At 43.0% G+C, this 26,187-nt stretch overlaps 1 protein-coding gene across 1 annotated transcript; it reads left to right on the forward strand.

The window, feature by feature from the left end:
* The first annotated feature begins 987 nt into the window (after positions 1-987).
* Positions 988-21,171, forward strand: LOC120981459 (visual pigment-like receptor peropsin). The gene is made up of 6 exons (XM_040410999.1): positions 988-1,096; positions 1,290-1,480; positions 2,918-3,017; positions 3,365-3,469; positions 4,115-4,338; positions 20,779-21,171. Exons 1-6 carry the CDS (start codon positions 988-990, stop codon positions 21,169-21,171), a joined length of 1,122 nt encoding a protein of 373 aa, XP_040266933.1.
* The last annotated feature ends 5,016 nt before the right edge of the window (positions 21,172-26,187 follow it).

The raw sequence follows: 26,187 nt of genomic DNA on the forward strand, positions 1-26,187 counted from the left end.
ATAACCTTACATTTCTCAGTGTTAAACCTAATCTGCTACTTCTCTGCCCAAGCTTCCAATCCATCCAGATGCATCTGTAGCAGTATACTGTCCTCGTTAATGTTAATTATTTTACATAGTTTAGTGTCATCTGCAAAAAGATGAATATGGCCCATTACTGACCCCTGTGGTATCCCACTGGTGACGGTGACCCAATCTGAGTGTGTACCGTTAATAACCACCCTCTATTTTCTATCACTGAACCAGTTACTTACCCATTGACTCTTTTACCTATGACAGCAGCGAGAGATAAGTGCGCAGACTGCCTATCGCAAACCTTCTGTAGCCACCAGGCCAGCTCACCACACGTGACTTCCTTTATTTTCTACTCACTGCCAACGTCAAAAGTGGGAATTGGTCATAATAATGGGAATTGACTTTGCAGAAGTCTACCGTTATTAAAACCACAATTGTTCATCCAAGTGCCTATCCACGATGCGGATTATTAATTATTTAAATACCTTATTAAATTGGGAAATACTGTTGTCAAACAATAATAATTCCCATTTTGGATAGACACTAGGATCGGCACTTGTACTTCTTCTAGTACTAAATAATGAATAAACATTATGTTTTTATTATGCAGTAAATCATACAAGGTGGTAGAACTGGGTTCTTATTGCCCAAGGGCAAATTTTGGATATAATATAGGACAGTAGCTTATCTTTCCATGTTGAAAACAATTGCTTAAAAGCTTTTAGTAGATTAAGGTTTGGTTTATGATGTAATCCAGGCGAAAAAGGGTGTAATTCTGATAGTATGGCAGCTCTGAATCTCTAACACGGCAGATTTACTTCAGACTGCAAAAGCTTTTAAAGCAAAGCAATCATCTGATGGGCTTTATGAATGAAAACTAGTCAATTACGGAAAGTGGTATTTTCTCTCCGCTCCTATCACAGCCAACCTGTACCTTCTGACACTTCTGAAATAGTTTCACAAGGAGAGATCATGGATGTGGTCCTGAAAGACAGCTCTTTCCAACAGGCCAACACATCCTATGGTGTAAGATCGTCTGGTGAAGAAGAGACTGTGATTGGCATTTACCTCCTGCTCCTGGGTAAGAAATTGTAACAATATAGCATAAGGGAAGTCACATATTTTACAACACTTTTCATTTTATATATATATATATTGTTGAAAGTTTAAATACAGGTGAGGTTAAAGTCAATTAAACTGACTTAGATTGGACATTTGATGACTAGACATGATGTTGCCATGATGTTGTCTGGAATTAATTCTGCTATCTACAGGCTGGTTCTCATGGTTGGGGAATGGAGCTGTATTCTGCATTATGTGTAGACGCTGGAAAACTTTGGACTCCCAGGATCTTCTGACATTTAACCTTGCAGTGTCTGATGCTGGAATCTCCATTTTTGGCTACTCTCGAGGAGTTGTGGAGCTGTTTCATGGACTAGGGAAAGATGGTTTCTGGACTTGCAATGTAAGGTGTATGTATATGTTTTGTGCTTGACATTACCAAGTTTGACCTGTTGCTCTCATTTCTATATCAGGAGCTATGACACTTATATATACAATATATATGCCCATTCAAGCTCATCACAGTGCCCAAGAAAGTGCCATCATGCTGTAGGGAGAATGTGCTTCCAAATCAAGGCTTGGCTAATGTAAATCAAGCCTAGGACTACAGGATAACAGTGAAGTTACTATTGTTGGAGATGTGCACACCAGTATATTTCAGAAGCAGTATATGTTTTTAAGGTGTGAGCATTTGCAGCTAAAAGCCTAAAACCTGAGGCTGCATAATTGATAGACTATGATGATAGCATGTCATATCTTGAAATATTCAATCCAATAAGGATATAATGTGAATGGTTACTTAAATCCACTCAAGATATACGTTCCAACAGTCTGCATGACAAACAATCTCACAGAAATGCAGCCTGAAGTTTGAAAGGATTTTATTTTTGTAATGTTTGCTAAAGGTACTGTTATAAATTTAATTTGGCCACATGTCACCAACTAATGTAATTTCTTCTATTCCGTATAATATTCTAGCTCAGTTTACTCAGTTTCTGTACTTCCAAAATAATGCTGCGAGTGGTGCTGCATTATTTTAAAGGGGTTGTGCACATTTGAATGGAATTTTTGCAACACCCCACTCCCCGGCAGACCTGCGAAGGGAAGCATACTTACTTGCTTCCTAGTGCTGGCTCCCGTTCTTTCTTTTCCCGGCCTTCGCTGCCCCACTCAGGTCCCTGGATGTACTGTAAACTGGTTTGACACTTCAGCAGCCAATCGCTGGCTGTAGTGGTGATCTGCTCTCCTTGCATCACATGACCATTTGTAGCAGGTCACCACAGTGACTGGCTGCAGAGATGTCAAAAAGGAAATTTTTGATGGAGCAACAGAGACTGGAGATTGCAGGAGCCAGCATCTTGAAGCAGGTAAGTATGCTTCCCATTGCAGGTCTGCCCATGAAGGGGGGAGTTTGTAAACCCACCCAACATGCAAAACCCCTTTAATAACCAACTAAAATAAGGCTAAATACAGATATAGAAGAGTTAACACACATGCTTTATGAGACGTGTTATCTAAACTAAATGTGTTAAGCAAACACCTTCAATTGCTTTTCAATGGCTTTTGTTTCAAGATAACGCGATGAGTTAAGAAATTTGAGTTAAGAGTTTGTGTGTTAACCCTACTACATCTGTAGGTCCCACGTCCCTATTATGTAAGCCATATATATGTGCAAACACATATACGTGACATGAGTGCCTTGTTTGGTCTTTCAGTTAGGAAGGCAGCAAGGTTTTTTGTCTGGGTTAAAAGAATCCAGTATTACCTGAAGATAAACCAAGTAAATGACCTTGTTTGAATCTTTTGCAATCTTCCCTGATTATCATTCCACCCTTATTAGGTTGATGGCTTTCTGATACTCCTCTTTGGCCTGATTAGCATTAACACTCTTACAGCAATCAGTCTCCTTCGCTATGCCAAGGGATGCCGTCCCCATCAAGGTACAGTATTAACACTTGAAACATGAGTTTTAAATCATCACAAAATGGCACAATCTAACTCCAGTAAGAGACAGTGTAGAAAACTGGAGCAACAGCTATAGAAAAAGTGTTTTAAGATCTGCCACATTAATCATACAACATGCAATGGAGACTCCAAACTGACTTAAAACTTTCCTTCATGATAATTTCCTGCCATGGTGTTTGTCAATCAAACCCTTATGAGCTGTACGTGAGGGCATATGAGAGTTATTGGAAAGTATATGTAATCTGAAATGATCAAACTTAACAAGAAGTCGTGTGTTCATGTGAAAGTCTTAGTGTTAATGTATGATTTTTCTATTTTGTAGCTCACAAAGTGGATAAAGACTTCATTTCAGTGGCCATTCTTGTCATCTGGATCTCTGCTATTATCTGGGCTGGATCTCCAGTTTTGGGTTGGGGCAGCTTCATAGGTATATAACTAAAAACAGACATAATGATCAGACAGACCATGAGATCTTTAATAGATAGCGATGATGTTGGCTTTTCTCATTTAAATTCTCTAGAATGGAGCTCTCAACGTGAACAAGAGCATGCTGAGCATGTGTGGCCACACTCTGTTCATTTCTGTAAGAGTGCCAAAGATAGCCATCTTGGCTATTTCCGACAGTTCCACAGAAGTGTATGGAGTGGTGGCTGCTCTTGCGCAGTGCACTTTCCATTAATTTCTGTGGGACTTCCATCAATAGCGTGGGGTTCGGTTAATTTTGGCACTCCCATACAAAAGAGTGAAGGGTGGACGCTCATGCACGGTGCACTCTCCTTCACTTTGGGCACTTGGTTCTAGAGATAGGTTCCAGAGGTGGGATCCGCACCTATTTGAGATTGGTGGCATATCCTAATGATATTCCACCAAGGTTTGAGGTGAGATAACCTCTTTACCAGGTGTAGCAAGAATAATCATTCACTTGGAACTTTAGTTTGTGGAAAAACATTTTTTACGTAATGTCCGACTATACCACATTTCTGCTTATCATTGACCAGGACATAACCAGAAAGATGTATACGTCTATCATGAATCATTCTTAGTTCAATTTCTTCTACAAATGTTTCTACAGAAAGCAAGTATGGTACATGTGAAATAGACTGGTCTCTTACCACAAGTTCCACACCATACAAATTTTACGTCATCGGTGTCTTCCTTTCGGGCTTCTTCATTCCAGTGATGATAATGATCTCCTGCTATGTGTCAATCATCCGGGCTGTTCAGGAAAGCCACAGAAGTTCACGTGGTGGGGATATCAGTCAGCGGCAACTAATGATAGAAAGGCAAATCACACGGGTAATTTTGAACAATTGTTGAAATTCATATTATTTGCTATTACAGCTGTAGTTTGAAAAGTATAATAGAAATGCAAATGTTTTGGATTTGGAATGGGTGGAGGATGGGGGTGGAATAAGCACAGAACTACAGAACTGTACAACACGTGTTTTACTATCGATGTAGCATTTTAAATCTCAGTGAAAACGCCTGAACGCCATGTCAGGGCATTTCCACATAGTTAATTTAATTTTGTTTTTATAAGCTTTAAAAACCATCTAAAATACGCAGGGTAGGAGGAAGATTCTGGAGTTAATGGCTGAATGCTGAGGAGGGAGTTTCCAGTCCCCTTCAGCCTTTAAGCAACTTATGTGCCAATCCTCAGAAAGGAAAAGACATATAGAAGGTTTAGCCAACAGAAAGGGATTGCAGACTTTGGCAATGATGGTAATTGATGATAATCTGGCTATAGCCTCCTCTGCATGTGGTGGGAACACTGTAGGCTACAAGCTGCCCACCATAACCAAAGGACAGGAGGGCCCCCTGTTCAAAGATTGTATTCCTCTGAGGATACTGTGGATATCATATACTTACAGTGGATATAAAAAGTCTACACACCCCTGTTAAAATGTCAGGTTTCTGTGATGTAAAAAAAATGCAAAAATAAAATAATATGGTTGCATAAGTGTGCACACCCTTAAACTAATACTTTGTTGAAGCACCTTTTGATTTTATTACAGCACTCAGTCTTTTTGGGTATGAGTCTATCAGCATGGCACATTTTGACTTGGCAAGATTTGCCCCCTTTTCTTTGCAAAAACACTCCAAATCTGTCAGATTGCGAGGGCATCTCCTGTGCACAGCCCTCTTCAGATCACCCCACAACAGCCCCAAAGCATGATGCTGCCACCACCACCATGCTTCACTGTGGGTATGGTGTTCTTTTGGTGATGTGCAGTGTTGTTTTTGCGCCAAACATATCTTTTGGAATTATAGCCAAAAAGTTCAACCTTGGTTTCATCAGACCATAACACCTTTTCCCTCATGCTTTTGGGAGACTTCAGATGTGTTTTTGCAAAATGTGGCCTGGCTTGGATGTTTTTCTTCATAAGAAAAGGCTTTCGTCTTGCCACTCTACCCCATAGCCCAGACATGTGAAGAATACGGGAGATTGTTGTCACATGTACCACACAGCCAGTACTTGCCAGATATTCCTGCAGCTCCTTTAATGTTGCTGTAGGCCTCTTGGTAACCTCCCAGACCAGTTTTCTTCTCGTCTTTTCATCAATTTTGGAGGTACGTCCAGTTCTTGGTAATGTCACTGTTGTGCCATATTTTCTCCACTTGATGATGACTGTCTTCACTGTGTTCCATGGTATATCTAATGCCTTGGAAATTATTTTGTATCCTTCTCCTGACTGATACCCTCATTTAACAATGAGATCCCTCTGATGTTTTGGAAGCTCTCTGTGGACCATGGCTTTAAATGATGGCAGGTGTATGCTGACTCCTATTTAACATGATTTTGAATGTGATTGCTTAATTATGAACACAGCTACATCCCCAGTTATAAGATGGTGTGCACACTTATGCAACCACATTATTTTAGTTTTGTGTTTTCTTCCCTCCACCTAAAAGATTTCAGTTTGTTTTTCAATTGAGTGGTACAGTTTATATGTCACATTAAAGGGTGGAAAAAGTCCACTGTACATATATCTGTTGATAGAGAAAGTGCATTTAGGCTGGGAAAAGGAGAGATTGACCAGTCTGATTGACAGAGAGAGAAGCTAGCCTCAATGCAGAACCTTTGGGTACTACATGAATCGACTGTAAAGCCTGAATTTTATGTGAATAGTGTTTATGTGGATCACATGCTGACCACCTGCTGTGGATTTGTTATACCAACCTCGGTCTCACCATTATACCAAAATACATTTGCACCACAAGGTGATGGCTAGAGATGAGCGAAGTTTTTTTTTTTAAATTCGATTCGGACAGAATTAATTTGTGAGTAAGTGCGATAAAAATCAACTATTTTGCGGCTGCAGTGAGCCTGTATATTGTTGTACATTACTGTGCATTGCAGAAACATGCATAGCTAGTCCGCTGTGGTAGTGAACCAGTTACTGTGTGTCAGTATGACAGACAGTTGACAGGCGTCACTCTTAGAATCAGTTCACACTTCACTTATTTGGTCAGTTACGGGTCCGAAACTGACCAGATAACTAAAGTGTGAACTCAGCCTTACAAGTCAATGTTAGCATCAGGTATAAAGAACTGTGCAGTGGCCCAAGATTCTACTATATACAGTGCTGCCCATAATTATTCACACCCCAGGCAAATTTTGACTTAAAGTTACTTTTATTCAACCAGCAAGTAATTTTCTGACGGGAAATGACCTAGGTGTCTCCCAAAAGATAATAAGACGATGTACAAGAGGCATTATTGTGGGGAAAAAAAACATTTCTCAGCTTTTATTTACATTTGAGAAAAAAGTGTCCCGTCCAAAACTATTCATACCCTTCTCAATAATCAATAGAAAAGCCTTTATTGGCTATTACAGCAATCAAACGCTTACTATAATTGCAGACCAGCTATTTGCATGTCTCCACCGGTATTCTTGCCCATTCATCTTTAGCAATGACCTCCAAATCTTTCAGGTTGGAGGGTCTTCTTGCCATCACCCTGATCTTTAGCTCCCTCCACAGATTCTCAATTGGATTCAAATCTGGACTTTGGAGTGGCTGGGCCACTCCAAAACGTTAATGTTATTGTCTGCTAACCATTTCTTCACCACTTTTGCTGTGTGTTTTGGGTCATTGTCATGCTGAAATGTCCACTGGTGCCCAAGGCCAAGTTTCTCTGGTCCATTGGCTGAAAAACACCCCCAAAGCATTAGGTTCCCACCACCATGTTTGACAGTGGGGATGGTGTTCTTTGGGTTGAAGGCTTCTCCTTTTTTATACCAAATGAAGAAAACATCATTGTGACCAAACAATTCAATTTTTGTTTCATCTGACCATAATGCAGAAGACCAGAAGTCTTCTTCTTTGTCCAGATGAGCTTTTCCAAAGGCCAAGCGAGCTTTTGTGTGCCTTATTAGTTGCTGGTTGAATAAAAGTAAAAATTTGCCAGGGATATGAATGATTATGGGCAGCACTGTATAGTGAAATTGAGGCACACAGATTTTCAGTGTTGCAATTAAACTATTTATTTAGTTTCGCAGTAGTTTCATCCAATTGCCCAATGTTTATCTTCAAGGTACAAACAGAATATCTAGACCGGACGTTTCGGTCACATCAGACCTTTATCAGCGGTCACATTTTTATGTGGAATAATATATAATAAATGAAATGAGCCATAATAGAGCCACTGTAAAAAAAAATTGGGTTACATACATTCAATAATATAGAAATATAATTATCCAACTTATTGCTAGATACAGTCGTGGCCAAAAGTTTTGAGAATGACACAAATATTAGTTTTCACAAAGTTTGCTGCTAAACTTCTTTTAGATCTTTGTTTCAGTTGTTTCTGTGATGTAGTGAAATATAATTACACGCACTTCATACGTTTCAAAGGCTTTTATCGACAATTACATGACATTTATGCAAAGAGTCAGTATTTGCAGTGTTGGCCCTTCTTTTTCAGGACCTCTGCAATTTGACTGGGCATGCTCTCAATCAACTTCTGGGCCAATTCCTGACTGATAGCAACCCATTCTTTCATAATCACTTCTTGGAGTTTGTCAGAATTAGTGGGTTTTTGTTTGTCCACCCGCCTCTTGAGGATTGACCACAAGTTCTCAATGGGATTAAGATCTGGGGAGTTTCCAGGCCATGGACCCAAAATGTCAACATTTTGGTCCCCGAGCCACTTAGTTATCACTTTTGCCTTATGGCACGGTGCTCCATCGTGCTGAAAAATGCACTGTTCTTCATCAAACTGTTGTTGGATCGTTGGAAGAAGTTGCTGTTGGAGGGTGTTTTGGTACCATTCTTTATTCATGGCTGTGTTTTTGGGCAAAATTGTGAGTGAGCCCACTCCCTTGGATGAGAAGCAACCCCACACATGAATGGTCTCCGGATGCTTTACTGTTGGCATGACACAGGACTGATGGTAGCGCTCACCTTTTCTTCTTCCTGACAAGCCTTTTTCCAGATGCCCCAAACAATCAGAAAGAGGCTTCATCGGAGAATATCACTTTGCCCCAGTCCTCAGCAGTCCATGCACCAAACTTTCTGCAGAAGATCAATCTGTCCCTGATGTTTTATTTGGAGAGAAGTGGCTTCTTTGCTGCCCTTCTTGACACCAGGCCATCTTCCAAAAGTCTTTGCCTCACTGTGCGTGTAGATGCGCTCACACTTGCCTGCTGCCATTCCTGAGCAAGCTCTGCACTGGTGGCACTCCGATCCCGCAGCTGAATCCTCTTTAGGAGACAATCCTGGCGCTTGCTGGACTTTCTTGGACGCCCTGAAGCCTTCTTAACAAGAATTTAACCTCTTTCCTTGAAGTTCTTGATGATCCTATAAATTGTTGATTGAGGTGCAATCTTAGTAGCCACAATATCCTTGCCTGTGAAGCCATTTTTATGCAACGCAATGATGGCTGCACGCGTTTCTTTGCAGGTCACCATGGTTAACAATGGAAGAACAATGATTTCAAGCATCACCCTCCTTTTAACATGTCAAGTCTGCCATTTTAACCCAATCAGCCTGACATAATGATCTCCAGCCTTGTGCTCGTCAACATTCTCACCTGAGTTAACAAGACGATTACTGAAATGATCTCAACAGGTCCTTTAATGACAGCAATGAAATGCAGTGGAAAAGTTTTTTGGGGATTAAGTTAATTTTCATGGCAAAGAAGGACTATGCAATTCATCTGATCACTCTTCATAACATTCTGGAGTATATGCAAATTGCTATTATAAAAACTTAAGCAGCAACTTTTCCAATTTCCAATATTTATGTAATTCTCAAAACTTTTGGCCACGACTGTACATAGGGGAAATGACACAACGCAAATCCAGAGATATCATGGAGAACTACATAAAGATAATCCAGATTTCATACAATTCATAGAGATCAGGACTTGTTGAACTGAGAATTATGGAGGTAAGTATATACAGGATAATATCGGAATTATGTAATCAGAGAGCCCCACACAATGGATCTCTATATGGGGCCCCTATATTGGCGTGCATGCGGTCCACACAAGATTCTACTATAGAGTGAAAGAGCTCTCTCCTTTTACACAGTCTGTTGATTCCACATAGATTGCTGCAGAACCTGTTCTGTTACACTCTGATACAAGTAAACGGCTCATAACAGAGTGGATAGGGTGCCAGCAGTAAGTTTGTGTTGATGTCACTGTTTATTTTTCCCTTCCTCTAATCCGTCACAAGAACAACCCCAAAAAACCGAAACCTATCTTTTTAGTAATTGATCAGTATTGTTAAGGCCCCCAAAAAAGGGGTGGATCTAAAACATAGATGACACGTGATTGGAATATTTGCAACCGCATGAGGAGTCAACCTAGTGGCCCCGTCACAGACTGGGGAGGGTGGAAACCGCATGAGAAGTCAACACAGTGGCCCAGTCAAAGAGTGGGGAGGGTGACAACCGCATGAGGAGATAACACAGTGGTCCCATCACAGACTCAGAAGGCTGGCAAATCCATGAGGAGTCAACACAGTGGCCCTGTCATAGAGTAGGGAGGGTGACAACTGCATGAGGAGTTAACACAGTGGCCCCATCACAGAGTAGGGAGGCTGGCAACTGCAGAAGCAGTCAACATAGTGGCCCAGTGACAGAGCGGGGAGGGTGGCAAACACATAAGGAGTCAGCAAAGTGGCCCTGTCAGAGAGTGGGGAGGGTGGTAACCGCATAAGGAGTCAACATCGAGGCTCAGTCACAGAGTGGGGAGGTCAAGGGCAACAACAGTGGAAGTAACAGCACAAGATAGTGGCAGTAGGAGAAGATGGCAGCAGAGGCAGCAGGTGTGTGGCATCATGTGGGTGGCAGAATCAAACTAGTGGCTGAAGCAGGAGGCCAGAAGAAACAGGTCTTTTTTCAAAATGTTTTGGTGTGGTACCCAGAATGATCTAGTCTGATGCATCAGGCACTGGTGTGAGGCTGATCCATTCATGATTCACCCTTACAAAAGTTAGTTTTTCAACATTTTGTGTGGAAAGGCGAGTTCTCTTTGGGGTAACTATGCTCCCCGCTGCACTAAACACCCACTTTGATGCCACACTACTGGCTGGGCAGGAAAGCTTGTCCAGGGCAAACTTGGCCAGTTGCGGCCACAAATTAAGTTTGGCTGCCCAGTAGTCCAGGGGATCTTGGATCTGGGGTGGCAGGGTGCAGACCAAGTATGCCACCACCTGCTGGTTCAGGTTTTTCTCCATGTTCTGCTGGTGCTGGGTGATTTCTTCAGTAGGCGGGTGAAGTGCCCATTACAGACTCCAGACTTAAGTTGCTGCTGATAGAGCTTGTGATGCAGTGTCATGGCAGTGGAGCGTGAGTGCAGAGGGCTTCCCCGGGCAGGCCTTCGTGAGGATGGGCGATGGTGCATAGGCAGCGAACAACTGACTACATAGGATGTCTTGATAGTATTTGAGTTTATCTTCCCTCTCAGCAGGTAGAAAAAAGGCCCCCATTTTTGACCAGTAATGAGGGTCTAACATGGTGGAAAGCCAGAAGTCATCCCTTTGCCAAATGATGATAATACGGCTGTCGCTATGCAAGCAACTTAGCATGCATCTGGCCATTTGCGCAAGTGACTTGGCGGGACTCCCTGCCTATGTCTCCACTGCATACTGCCACAGTGTGTCGGGGTCATCAGCCTGGTCCTTCTCATTGCCCTCCAGCTCCTCCTGCTCCTCTTCTGTCACTTCTGCAGATAAACCACCCATTTATTTAAACATTGCTTGTGCGTGAATGTCCTACTCCTCTGCCAGTTAAGCCCACACAGTGCTCAGCAGGCCATGATATATAGCTACCACGTCTACTGTCCCCTGGTCAGCCAGATTTATCAGCATCTGCTCCAGAACATGAAAGAATGGAATAAAATTGTTCATCACATAATCCTGGTGATTCACAAATAAAGTAGCCTCCTCAAAGGGCCTAAGAAAATGGCAGGTGTCATGCATGAGCTGCCAATGGCTAATGTTGAAGTTACACAGGGGAGTACTCCAGTCCACCTGCTTCATCAAGAAATTGTTCACGGTTTTTCTCTGCTCATATAGTTGGTCCAACATGTGGAGGGTGGAGTTCGAATGGGTAGGAATTTTGCATATGAGGTCATGTTGGAGAACGCTATTCTGCCTTCGCAGCTCAAGGATGGTGTGTTTTGCTGAGTAAGAGTGGCTGAAGTGCATGCAAAGTTTTCTGGCCATTTTCAAGATGTCTTGCTGTTGGGTGGAAGTATTCAGGAACTGCTTTACAACCAGATTAAAGACGTGCACCATGCATTGGTCAGCCCTTCTTGATGCAGTGCTGACACAATGTTTTTCCTGTTATCAGTGACCACGGTTCCGATCTTAATTTGTGAGGAGATAGCCAGGATTCGATTTCCTTTTGAAGGACGTGGAGCAGTTCCCCCCCTCCCCAGTGTGATTCAGTCCGCCCAGACAAACCAGGTGCAGAACACTGTGACACCACTGTGCTCTGCATAGGTGGTATGCTGGAGGAGCACACTAAATTGTGCCTGCAGTGGAGACTGAGGACAAAGTTGAGGAAGAGGAGGCAGAGGAGGACATTGGTGCAGGACTCACAGCTTGAGAAAGTGGAGGCGGCATTGCCGTCACCTTGCCAAGTTGCTGGTGTGGTTGGGCAGGAACCACATTTACCCAGTGGGCCGTAAAGGACATATATTGTCCTTGACCATACAGTAGTTACAGCTCCACACGTCGGTGCTGTCATAAACTTTAGCAGACACCGACAAGATCAAGAACTGTCCCACCTTCTGCTCAACATACGTGTGCAGGGCTGGTACAGCCTTTTGGAGAACTAATGATGGCTTGTGGTTTAGAGTCAACCCTATTGAAGGGGAGAGACTGTTAATCAAATCGGGACCTACCCATGGTAAGGTTTATCAAATAATTTATTTACAAATGCCTAAGCAGGCGTTGAACCCGTCTTGCCCCAGGTGAAAATTTTAATACTTCACTTTTATTTTTAGTTTGGGTTAAAATATGTGCTTTGAACCTTGATTATGTTTAATTTTAATTAACGAACCAAAAGAAAAAGGTTAAAAATACAGTGATCACACCTCTGTACAATCAGAAATTGCTCATTGGTCAAGGGGGAGAGCATGTGCACACACTCTCACCCCTGTCACTTACAGGCAGTTTGCTGCCTTAATACCACTAGCAGTTACACCTACAGTTAGGCTAAATTGTTAGAGCTGAAATCCTTCATCTCACTATATGTACAGCGCATAGGTAATACCATGCGCTAACTGATTAATGCCTATCCCTTTATTTGGTGCAAGCTGCATGCGGTACGTTCACGGTTTTAATGCCGTGTTACTCTGCTACACTACTCTAGCTCTGGTAAGTAGGCCAGCCGGACTACTACTATCTATTTGACAGTGGAGTAAATCGCTGAACTTAAAAACTAAATATGCCCCCCGACATGTTTCACCAGATAACTGGCTTCTTTAGGGGATTGGGCAGCAATTGCTGCCCAATCCCCTGAAGAAGCCAGTTATTTGGTGAAACAAGATCTCGGACGAAATTCCATGCGCAGTGACGTATGACGTCATCATGCCAGCCGGCGTGATGATGTACAGTAATCTCGCGCTGCGTGAGATTTCACGCCAGATCTGTAAGCAAGATGGTTTGATAAAAAAAATATATGTTAATTTTACACTTTTTATACACTTAGATGCCGGGATTATGTATGAACGCGGCATCTGATGGGTACAATGACGGGGGCAGCGCTATCGCAGCTCCCTGTCATTGCACCCGCTTCGTGATGATTTTCGTAATCAAGAATATAATCTGGAATTCACGAATATATGATGAATATTCTACAAAATATTCGCAAAATATCGCGAATTCGAATATTGCCCCTGCCGCTCATCACTAGTTGTTACTCTGTTGACTCCAACTGGGCAAGGTAGTCAGCGACAATGGGCAACATCCTGGCAACCAATGTAACGCCCCCAAGTGGCATTACCACTCCTACATCCTGTTTATGTTTGTATACGCAATACCCATTTCATCTTATGCCTTTATTCCAGGTCCTCCATGTAGTGTGCATTTTTTCTTATGCATTTGTATTGTTCATGTAATAACCTGGTTCTCCAGCGGGTTGCAGCAGACTTGGCAGTGCTACTTTACAGAGGGTGGGCCCTGGCTTTCCAGCTCTCTTAGACACTCTCCTCCGAGGAGACAGTACGGTCTAGAGAGAACCAGTTGGTTCCTGTATACCACGCTGTAGGGAGAAACAGCAGACGCTCGTCACCGAGGGACTGAGCTCTCCATAAAATCCAGCCAGGAGAAGAAGTTCCTGGAATCAAAGTGAGAGACAGACTTAGAACAACAGCAACAAGCAGAAAGGAATTTAATATTGCTGACATAGCAGAGCTGAGAGAGTACACTACAGATTCAGCATAGAGAAGTTTGTTTTGCAGAATTATTTGCCTGCCAAAGTCCTGCTAAAACCTGTTGGGAACCAAGACCTGTTCTGTGGACACGTGTACATAACATCTACAGAGACTGTAGGCCACCCTGCACCACTCTGGCAATCCTACCTCTGGCTACCAACATTACCATCTACAAAGGGAGCATTGAGCTTCCGCTGCTTAACCGCAGCTGGCGTCACGTTTACTTGCTCTATAAGAGGGACATATTTTGTAGAAACATTAAGGGGTGAGGGATGCCCTAGATCAGTGATGGCGAACCTTTTACAGACCGAGTGCCCAAACTGCAACATAAACCCACTTATTTATCGCAAAGTGCCAACACAGCAATTTACCTTGAATACTACAGTCCAATATAGTATATCTTCTATGTACTTTATTATTTAGCTATAATATCCTGCCTACATTCAGTGCGCTGCCTGTGCTGTTCATAGTGCGCCCTGCGCTGATGACTGACAGGAAAAGTCTAAGGCATATTGGTACACCATAGACTTTTTCCAGGGTGTGGGTGCCCACAGAGAGGACTCTGAGTGCCGCCTCTGGCACCCGTGCCATAGGTTCACCATCACTGCCCTAGATGCTGAATCGGGCCATTGCAATCATTTGGCGTCACAAACAGCATGCAAATATTACCCCACTGTGTGCCGCGTACTGTTATACTAAAGAACAGGAGTCAAGCAACAAAATTGTGTGTCTTGTACAGCTGCAAAAAACAGGACCATCGCATATATCACCCACAGGGAAATGACCTGTGCGCAAAGATGACCCAAACCCAGATCAATATTGCTCAAGGCTGTACCACCTCACAAGAGAACTGAGTGGCCTTTGCTTATGCCTGAACTAGTGTACCTGTACAACAACAGAACTCACTGCTCCACCAGGTACTCCCCATACTACCTCATGTTTGGAAGGCAGGGTCGTTTACCTTCAGACCTTGCCCTTGACATCCCTGTGCAGGACTCTGAAGCACTCCTTCCCCAATCTGAGTGGGTCAAAGAGCATCAGAAGCGCTTAGAGGATGCCAGAGAAATAGTGGACTCAAAAATAGAGAAAGCTCAACAAAAACAAAAACAGGACTTTGAGCAACATGCACATGCTGAGCTCTTGCAACCAGGAGACAAGGTTTAGCTCAGAAGCAATCACCCAGTAAGCAAGTTGGATAGTCGCTGGGAACGCGAACCATACACAGTCGTGGCTGTCCCCTCATCGGAGGTCTATGAGATCCAGAGAGTGGATAAAGGTACTTAGCAAAGTGCCTGGGGGAACCTGCTCAGGAACAGCCAAGAGTAGTGGATAAATTACCGAAACCACCATTGCCTCAAGTGACCGAGACTCCAACAAAGTTGTCATCCATGATGGACTCCCTTCAGTGGCTCTCTCTGCCTCAAATTTGAGTTCTGACGCCGATTCCTGCAACCCCTGCATCTGCAGAACCAAGACCAGTGGCTGATCCTCCTTCACAAGTCCCGGACGCTACTTCTACCCCCGGAGACTCTGAACTGCCCTTGTGGAGATCCCAACGGACCAATAAAGGTAATCCACCTGCCTGTTATCGGGAATTATTTGAAATGAATATTTAACTATAGAGACAATAGGAGCCAAGCCATTGACACATCTTAAGAAACTTGCCCCTTGTTTTGTGGTTATATTTTCTTTTTCTTTTTCACCCTTCCTTTTTGCGCCTGAACTTCATGGACTCCAAACTTCAACTATACCCCATGTGGATTACAAATAACCTTACTACCTCATGTGGATTATAAATCTCTTTTTGCATTATATGTTCCTGCTTTGCAACGTTACATGCAAGCACCCAAAGAATAACCTCAAGTATTCCTGAGCTCTTTGTGATTTCTACTGTAATATTTTTGCACTAACGTTTTAAAGTTTCAGCAACGTTCAAGCTTCTTAACCCATTGCATGGTCTCTTTCACGAGTACAATGTGACCTCTTTTGCACTCTCCTAAATGGACTCTGGACTTTATATTGCTAGTCAGATAGTTAGCGTTTTTGCTTTATTACTCATACGGACTGCCTCTGAGGACTTAAAAATACTAATGGTCCTGTATTTCTCTAGTGTTAGCTAGAAAGCCTAGGTATGATATTGTTATGTATTGTTGCTGCACACTTTGTAAGGGTAACCCGCTGCTATTCTGTGTGTTTTGAGGAAATAGTCCTCATGAAAATATGGGAGAATACCGGTCACTCCTCCTAGTTTGTGTACTAAGGCTTTAGGCCTTGCCTTAGAGACCTATATGTTTTAGCTACCTGTTTCAATCATCAAGGTGACAAAGCGTAAAGCATGATTAGGCCTTGTTGCTGGAAGGCCACCCTTCTATTTGCTGGAGTTTCATTGCATACTGGTGGGATATCAGAGTGAAGACCCCCCCCCCAAGCCTTCTTTTGTACTAGGGCCTAGTAAATCTAGGAAAGCCAGGAATGAGCGCTTAATGCACACCTATTTGGCTCTCTGGTTATACCTAAGCAGGAAACTGTTCTCGGACACCCTACTTGTCCGGGCAGAGACCTTGTGGTAGCTGTCGCTACATCAGTTAGTAACTGTATATATAGTCTAATGCAGCATTTTAACTTCCTTTGGGTACCCTTGGAACTTTTCCCAAATGGCATTACCACTCCTACACCCTGCTTATGTCTGTATATGCAATAACCATTTCATCTTATGTCTTTATTCCAGGTCCTCCGTGTAGTGTGCATTTCCAGCTCTCTTAGACACTCTCCTCCGAGGAGACAGTACGGTCTAGGGAGAAACAGTTGGTTACTGTATGCCATGCTGTAGGGAGAAACAGCAGACGCTCGTCCCGGCGGGACTGAGCTCTCCATCAAATCCAGCCAGGACAAGAAGTTCCTAGAATCACAGTAAGAGACAGACTTAGAACAACAGCAACAAGCAGAAAGAAAAGCACTTCTAGTTAATATTGCTGACAAAGCAGAGCTGAGAGAGTACACTACAGATTCAGCAGAGAGAAGTTTGTTTTGCAGAAGTATTTTCCTGCCAAAGTCCTGCTAAAACCTGTTGGGAAACAAGACCTGTTCTGTGGATTGTTTGGATTATCGTTTATGCAAAGTAAATCAACTATTAAACTTCCATACAGACTCAACTTTATTTCTACACTATCCAAGTTAACTACCCTTTTGCACTGCTTCGGACCACATTACTTCTGGGATCCACTGATATCCAGGTAGGAACACCGTGACATGTGTACATAACATCTACAGAGACTGTAGGCCACCCTGCACCACTCTGGCAATCCTACCTCTGGGTACCAACATTACCATCTACAAAGGGAACCTTGAGCATCCGTTGCTTAACCACAGCTGGCGTCACATTTACTTGCTCTATAAGATGGACATATTTCGTAGAAACCTCCTAAGGGACGAGGGATACCCCAGACGCTGAACCGAGCCATTGCACCCTGAACCTGTGGGAAATGACACATGCTCCCTGCACGGTGCACATCCTCAACCTAGCTGTGCAACACTTTCTAAATAAGTACACTCCCTTGCACAAGGTGCTGGCAAAGTCCAGGAGACTGTCCAAGCATTTCAGCAATTCTTACTTGATCCGGAACGTTCTACTGGACTTGCAGCTACGATAAGGCCTGCTACTACAATGCTTATTCCTCGACATGCCAACTCACTGGAATTACATATTGCACATGCTCGAGCGTTTGTACGAGCAGCGGAAACCCGTGAACTATTTTGTCCGTAGCACTCAGCAGCAAAGAGCATGTGTTGCTTCGAGGTTAGGCAGTGACAGCTCATTCAAGACTCCTGTCAGGTGCCAAAACCCTTCAAAGAGGCCACAAAGGTTGTCAGCAGGGACATCTGCAACATGAACGATGTTATCCCCTCATATTTATCTTAGAACAGATGCTGATCCCATGCAAGCTGTCTTCCCTGTAGCTATTGGGGACCCACAAAGGGAATCTGCCATGGAGAAGGAAGGTGAGTAAAAGGAGCTACCACTGCAAGAGGAGAAGAAGGTGGAGGAGCAACAGGACAATGATGATGATGGCACCGGCAGGACACCTAATCATCTAAGTGGGGGACAAAGAAAGAACTGGCTCCTCAGGCACACTGGCCAGAACGACGAGCTGTATGCTTACTTGCTTATGCAGTGGCAGGCATATCGTTGACATCAAGCAGTCTTTTGATTACTGATTAGATGTGCTTTTAGAACCACTGCTATCCAGCAGGGAAGCCAAATTACGTTATTAACATGGAACACTGTGTATGCAGCTTCCCGCAGCTTATGGTGAACAGACGCCGCCTGTCAGCATGTCTGAAAGAGAGGCCCCCTCCGGCCGCCCACAGAATCACTCCCCTCTCGTTGCCTAAGGCAGCAGAAGCCGGAGCAGCCATTTACAGAAGCAATCTCAATCTCCTCAACATGACGGGGCAGTTTTTCCACGTGCAACGCCGGGCTGAGGCCAGTCAGCAAGCCGACAGTTCCCAGCTTAACGCCTACCTACATTCTGGCCAGTCTCTGGCACATAACCTATTCCTTGATCCCATGGATTTTTGGCTAGGCAGACTGGAGCAGTGGACCGAACTGGCATAGCACTCTCTCTCGCTTCCTTCTTGCCCAGCCTAGTGTCATCTCAGAGAAAGTTTTCAGCACCGCAGGGGGGCATGGTGACACCCTAATAGACCAAGTTGTCCTCCACTAGTGTCCAAAACATCATTTTTATCAATATGAACAAATCCTGGATTCAGGAGGAATTTCTCACTCCTACGCTTAGGCCGATGAATAGATTTGGCCTTGCTGATGTCCTATCTTGTCACTGTCGCTGCCTGCCTTCTGTCCTGCCTCCATCATGTCGCTTCCGCCATCATGCCACTGCTGCGGTCTGCTGACCGCCATGTTCTGTATAGCTGCTGCCGCCATCATGCCACTCCCGCCATCATGCCACTGCTTTAGCCTGCTGACCATCATGTTCTGTAAGGCTGCTGATGCCTCCATCATACTGCTGTCTGCCAACATGTACCATATGGCTGCTGCTACCACCGCCTCAGCTGCTGCTCCTCATTATTGCTAATCCCCTACTGCCACCACTATTAACGCGAAGTATCTGCCACTACTTCCACTACCACTACTACTAGTACTACTATTACTATTACTACCCATGGACAGCTGACTTATAGCCTTGTATCTTCCATGCCATTTTGCTCCTGCTGCCACCACTATTGTGGCCACGTGCCTCTTATTACCCTTTCCACATCTACATTGCACTATTGCTGCTCCCAATTAAAGGGATAATTTGTATAGGCTCGTTCACAACAAGACACTTTTTCTTTAGACAATAACACTTGTGCATTTTATATGGGCAGGCATTTTAACCACGTTAAGGCATAATTTTTGGACGCATGGCTGCCCAACAAGCCACTTTAAAAAAAAATAAAAAATTTGTCCCATAACACCGTGTGTGTTTAAACATCATCTGCCTCTGATAAAGGACAATTTTTGGAAGCATTGGAATATGAAAAAGCATAACACATGTGCCGATGCGCGGTGCGGTGTGTTTTTAAACATGTATGTTAACTCCATCAACCGTGTGTTTACCCATAACTATTTATAATATCAGTGTCACTCAGACATTATTTACTATTGTTGTCACTGTGTTCAAGAGCTTGGGGAGGGCAGAGGAAAAAAGAAAAAAAAATCATAAAAAATAAACGAAAATATATTTTTACTAGAATAAATATCACCACATACTGAACATATGCAGCAAGCTACCGAGGAGCCAGTGCAGAGGATGGGAGAGATATTGGCTCTGATGAAGTATTGTGTCATGGTGTACTCCCTCAGGCCATTGCTCCCTGGGGATCGGTGTAGTGGAAATGTAGTATTGTAGTATTGAAGAAATGGCCATAGTTCTTATAGCCGTAGTTGTTGCTGTTCACTCTTTACTTGGGGATTTATTTCTTTGATCTCTCAAAAGAATCCTCTTTAGGAGCAGGAGCTCTGTAGTGTGCTTCCTTTCTCCTCTGCTTCCTTTCAATAGGTATTCTCCCTCCTAGCAGGAAGCAGGACCAGCCCACTCTTACTAAGGGCCCATTCACATGGCCGTATGAAAGGGTCTGCACCCATTTTGCAAACTTGCGGAGTATGCTGCGGTTTGCTCTCCGTTATGAGTACGGAACGGAATGCATTTTGGAGCATTACGTTCTGTTCAGTTACTTTTTTTCCCCATTAACAATGAATAGGGACAAAATGGAAGTGTTTTTTTCTGGTATTGAGACCCTATGACGGATCTCAATACCGGAAAATATTAACGCTAGTGTGACAGTAACCTTATACCTCCACATACTGTATAAATACTATATGCATATTCAGTGTATATAAAAAATTGCACCATATACTACGTAAATAACACCATACACTGAGCATACAAATACTTCCATATACTGTACATATACAAATTACCAACATATTCAGTACATACAGTATGAATTATGCCTCATATACTGAACACACAAATTCCAAATCATACCGTGTCTATAAGTGATGACATAAAGAGGAGGTGAGTTTGAAAAGAAAAACAATCCTGTGGTGGCGGTGTCATTGAGGGGAGGCAGAAGATAAATCCCAGGTAACTTTTTCAATCAAACTTTTTTTTTTAAAGATGAGTGTTAACAGCATGTTTTGGGGACGAATTGCCTACTTTATCAGGTTGTAAAAGATGTGTAATAAAGAGCCAAAGAAATAGGGGGAAATAGCTGAGAGGACAATTTATTGTCTTTTTGCCACCAAACTAACCTATATTACGTATTCCTTCTATTCCATAGGTGTCATTTGTTATCTGCACAGCATTTGTGCTAGCATGGTCTCCATACGCTGTTATATCGATGTGGTCGGCTTGTGGTTATCAAGTGCCAGCACTTACCACAGTGGTAGCCACACTCTTTGCCAAATCAGCAAGTTTCTATAATCCAATGATATACTTGGGCCTTAGCCCTAAGTTTCGACATGAGCTTCGCGCCTTGCTTTGCTGCACACCACAAAAGAAAGATCTGCCTTTAGATTGTGAACAACCAGTGAAGCCCTATGAAGAATCTAAGAGACAGTCAGAGGACTCCAGACAAACCAATCGGAGGACAGAAAACATCATGATGACTAAAAGCTCTTTATCGCAACAGAATAATATTGCAAATGAAGGGTCAGAAAATGGAAAAGTATGAAAAGATCTGACAATTTAGATATGGCTTCAATCCTTCCATCTTCTAATATGACTGCATATGTCTACGTAGGTTATGCCATTACTTGATTGATGGGGCTCCAACCACCATGGCGCCCATGATCCTGTGAAAAGAAGAGGATGCAATGCTGATTTAGGCCCTTTTCACCTGGGCGAGAATTCCTTGCGGGTGCAATGCGTCAGGTGAACGCATTGCACCCGCACTGAATCTGGACCCATTCACTTCAATGGGGCTGTGCAGATGAGCGGTGATTTTCACGCATCACTTGTGCGTTGTGTGAAAATCGCAGCATGTTTTATATTCTGCGTTTTTCAGGCAACGCAGGCCACATAGAAATGAATGGGTCTGCGTGAAAATCGCAAGCATCCGCAAGCAAGTGCGGATGCGGTGCGATTTTCACGCATGGTTGCTAGAAAATGATAGGGATAAAAGCAACCCCGTACCCCATTAAAGTGTATTAATTTTATTATTTTACCTTATAACATGGTTATAAGAGAAAATAATAGCATTCTTATTACAGAAAGCTTATTAAAATGTGTATTGAGGGGTTAAAAAATAAAAAACATTAACTCACCTCATAAAATTGATTGCGCAGCTAGCATCGTCTTCTTGCTTCTTCTTTCAGGACCTGCAAAAGGACATTTGGTGACGTAATCGCGCTCACCACGTGGTGAGCGCAGTGACGTCAGCGTAGGTCCTGCTGAATGAAGATAGAAGATTTCTATCTTAATTCAGCAGGACCTGCACTGATGTCACCACGGTCACCACGTGGTGAGTGAGTGCGATTACATCAAAGGTCCTTTTGCAGGTCCTGAAAGAAGAAGCAAGAAGACGATGCCAGCTGCGTGATCAATTGGATGAGGTGAATTAATTGTTTTTTTTATTTTTTAACCCCTCAACCCACATTTTAGTAAGCATTCTGTATTAAGAATGCTATTATTTTCCCTTATAACCATGTTATAAGGGAAAATAATAAAATTAATAGAGCACCTAACCCAAACCCGAACTTCAGTGAAGAAGTCCGGATTCGGGTCTGGGTACCACATTCAGTTTTGTTCTCACGCGTGCGCAAGACACATTGGAAAAAAATTGAACATCGAACGCATAGGTCACATTTGGAGATATTTAATTTGAAACCCGATACCCTGCTAAATTAATTGATATATGTCAATGTTTTATTCAGATGTTGTGTTGGGTCCTTCATAAACAGGACATCGTCAGCAAAGAAAGCCGACCTGACCTCATGTTTCCCCACCTGTATGCCCGACAATAGGTCACCTGTGTCTATACTCCATACCAGTGGTTCTAGTGCTAGATTGAACAGCAGGGGTGATAGTGGGCAGCCCTGGCGCGTCCCTTTATGTAACACGAAGAGTGCTGACCTGACGCACGGGGTATACAGGTGAAAATTGAAAAATTTGAATATCTTGCAAAAGTCCATTTATTTCAGTAATGAAAATTAAAAGGAATTGCATTAATGCAGCTTAAAATTAGAATTTTGTGAATAGGTTCAATATTCTATGCTCAAAGTGTCACACTCTAGTCAGCTAATTAATCCATATCCCCTGAGCAAATGGTACCTCAAAATTGTGACTTTGGGGTTTCATAAGCTATAAGCCATAATCATCCAAATTATAACAAATAAAGGCTTGAAATATTCACATGTAATGAGTCTATCTCATATATTAGTTTCACCTTTTATGTTGCATTACTGAAATAAATGAACTTTGCACGATATTCTAATTTTTCGAGTTTCACCTGTATATCTGAACAGTTGGGGTCGAATAGAGCCCTGTCAAGAAGTTTAGGAAAGGTCCCCTTAGACGTATTCTATCGAGTTCCAGGCCCAGTCATAGCCAGTGGACTGTGTCAAAGGCCTTTTCGGCGTCCAGTGCTACAAGAGCACTTTTCAGAGCAGACAATGGTTGTCCTCTGGCCCAGTCCAGTACAGTTAGAGTCTTCCTGATATTAGTAACTGCCGCTCTACCCCTGACAAATCACACTTGACTGGCGCTGATGAGCTGTGGCAATATATTTGCAAGGCCAAGATTTTTGCCACCAATTTCAAATCCTGGTTGATCAGGGAGATGGGCCAGTAGGACTCCAGAAGCTCCGGGTCCCTTCCAGGTTTAGGAAGCATTTTTAGGAATGACAGGTTGGCAGCTCTGGATGGATTAGCACCGTTCAATATGGTTTGAAAATATGATGTCATGGGCCGTGCTATACTATTTTTCATGGACTTATAGAATTCTGTTGTGAACCTGTCCAGTTATGGGGCCTTCCCTCCCTGTAGAGTTCCTATGGTGCGTATGACTTTTTCCTGTGTGATCTCCCTATTGAGAAGCGCTAGTTCTTCTGGCGATATGAGGGGGAGGTTTGGGCATCTAAGATAGTCATGTCCTTTTTCTTCGTTAAAGGGTTCGAGGTAGGTGTATAAAGCTGAGTAATAGGTCTGGAATATATTAACAATAATTTTCGGGACAGTGTAGGTTGTTGCTGCTGAATCATGCAGGGCCTGTATGTGTGTGGTATGTCTTAAGCCTTTGGCTAGGTTAGCCAGTATCTTTCCTGATTTATTTCCATGTCTGAACAACTTTTATTCATAATGTGAGCGGTGACTTCCAAGTTTCTAGTGTGGCTTGGTTGGGGTTCTGTTGATGTTGTGTGTAGGTCGTCCTAAGTTTCTCACTGAGAGTGTTTAGTTGTGTCTGGGTTTTGCGATTGAGATGTTTGGTGTGGGCTATTATTTTCCCTTGCAATACTGCTTTCCCTGTCTCCCAATAGAGAGAGGGATTGTCCTCATGTCTGGCATTGTGGTAATCATACTCGATCCACCATCCCTGCAAGAGCTTCAGAAATGTTTCATCTCTCATGAGTGAGGAGGGAAAGCGCCATATATAGTCTGTGCCCCTTGCTTGCTTGTCCTCTAATTCCACTATCACTGGTGAATGGTCCGAGATTATCATTGGGCTAATTTCTGTGAACGCTGTGCGGGATGTTAATGTGTCAGACAATAGAATGTAGTCTATCCTGGACCATGATCAACCAGAATGGGAATAATGGGTGAATTTTTTGCTGTTGGGGTGTTGGCTTCTCAATATGTCGGTTAGAGATAGGTCAGTGATAAAATCACTGAAGATCGTTCCCACAGGTCTGTGGCAGCTAGGACTTGTGTCTGAAGTCCTTCTATACTCTCGTAGAGTCATAGCTCATGTAATGTTCAAGTCTCCAGCTACTATTATATTTCTATGGGGGTCGGACTGTATTTGGGCCTGAAGAACTAGATAGAAAGCATTTTGTTCCATATGTGGGCCATATATATTATATATGCTAAGGTCCCCGGCTGGTGTTTTTAACACTACATGCCTGACTGGTCAGAGGATTGTGAAGTGACTTGGAGGGCTTTGTTTTAGGACAGCAGGCTGAGTACCCCTCCCCTCCTACCAACCACTGGTGACCCCAACACCTCCCCCACCCAAAGTCTCAAAGTCTCCCCCAACCAAAGTTTTAGATGGTTTAGGACCTGTGGGGATTTGCTCTGGTAGACAGGCTTGCGGACTCAGTACAGAGGCAATGACAATGTCTTTAACTTAAACAGTGCAGTGTTTTATTCACACATAAGTAAAGTGACAACAAAAAGGCAGTTTCAAGGAAAAACAGTCACGTAGTGTGCTGCCACGCAGCTTTTACTGTCTAGCAGTTGTTATTACATGTTATGTTACTATATTATTTGGTATGATCCTTACACCCCTGCTGTTTCTGGCTAGTTGGTTGTTCCCACCCTCCATTTCCTGCTGTAACTCCATTTTGTATAGTTGTTATGAAGAGACTGCAGAGTGTGGGAGCTGTGTAACTTCATTAGAAATTTACCTATGAAAAAGCCTCTATGTTTATATCCTTGCTACCTTGAAGCATAAAGAAGCATTGAAAATCACCTCTGGAGTCTTTATTCATTGAGTAAGCTATCTGTTAAAGTGATCATTCAACCTGCCGCACACATCCTCACAGGCTGGGTCTACAAGAAGCTTGTCGCAGGTACAACCGATGCTGAGACAGAATAGTAAATTTCTAGAAGAATCCATCACATGGCTATCTCTGCAGCTTCAGAAACGTGAGTAACCACGCGCTTGTGTGAAGAACTAACACCCTAAGACAGGAAGCCATCTTCAGGCTGTGCACTGAAAGTTCAATGCCTGTGTGTCACTGCTGCAGTCAGCAGAAGCATTACTCTGCATATGAAGCCAGCCACCTACTGAATGCTCCATAACTGTTACAGCCTTTACTGCCAGGGATTGCTGGTCTGTGCTGTGGACCAATTTCTCTAGTAATACCAGCTTATACAATTTTTGCCTTTATTGGGGAGCCATAAGTACCTTTTGAAGGACTGTGTATCATAGCTATATCAAATCCCAAGGATTCATCATTGTCAAGCTGTTTGGGTTGTGAATCCAATACCTGAATCTACTGAAATACTGTATATTCCTGCCTGTATAAAGTGATAGTGAACTGTGCTCTGAGCTGAGCTATCCAGTCTGAACCAGTTGCAGCACTAGCTGGCTCATTGTCACAAATATCCAGCTCCTCAGCTCAGCCTGCTTACTAACAGAAGTCACTACCTACAGAGCTGAGCTCTGGCAGATTTCTAACAAGACACCAAAACTACAGCACTTGTCATTATGTCTGACAGAGATCCCACAGAGTTACCTGTATTTAATCAAGATAAAGCAGACTCCTTAATTCATTCTGCTCGTACTGTTAGAGCCCCTCATCCATCCTTGAAGGCAAGGGAGGCTTATAAAGCAAGTAAGGAAGAAACATCTAGTAACCTGACTGCATTATGGGAGAAGACTTTAAGTTGTATTAAGACCACTAATGAAATTAGCAACAATTCTGAGCAATTGAACACTGCTCTCTCAAGGGTTAAGAAGGCATTTGAGAACTATAAAAGACTTTCTGAGAAGTACTAGAAACATAGAAACATAGAAACATAGAATGTGT

Source organism: Bufo bufo, chromosome 11 (genome assembly GCF_905171765.1).
Source record: "Bufo bufo chromosome 11, aBufBuf1.1, whole genome shotgun sequence".
Taxonomy (NCBI): Eukaryota; Metazoa; Chordata; class Amphibia; order Anura; family Bufonidae; genus Bufo; species Bufo bufo.

Excerpts from the sequence above, each read along its gene's own strand:
- LOC120981459 (XM_040410999.1), top strand. The coding sequence starts at position 988 with ATGGATGTGGTCCTGAAAGACAGCTCTTTCCAACAGGCCAACACATCC. Across the intron at positions 3,470-4,114 it reads GGGTTGGGGCAGCTTCATAG|AAAGCAAGTATGGTACATGT; the intron begins GTATATAACTAA and ends ATGTTTCTACAG. Across the intron at positions 4,339-20,778 it reads TAGAAAGGCAAATCACACGG|GTGTCATTTGTTATCTGCAC; the intron begins GTAATTTTGAAC and ends TCTATTCCATAG.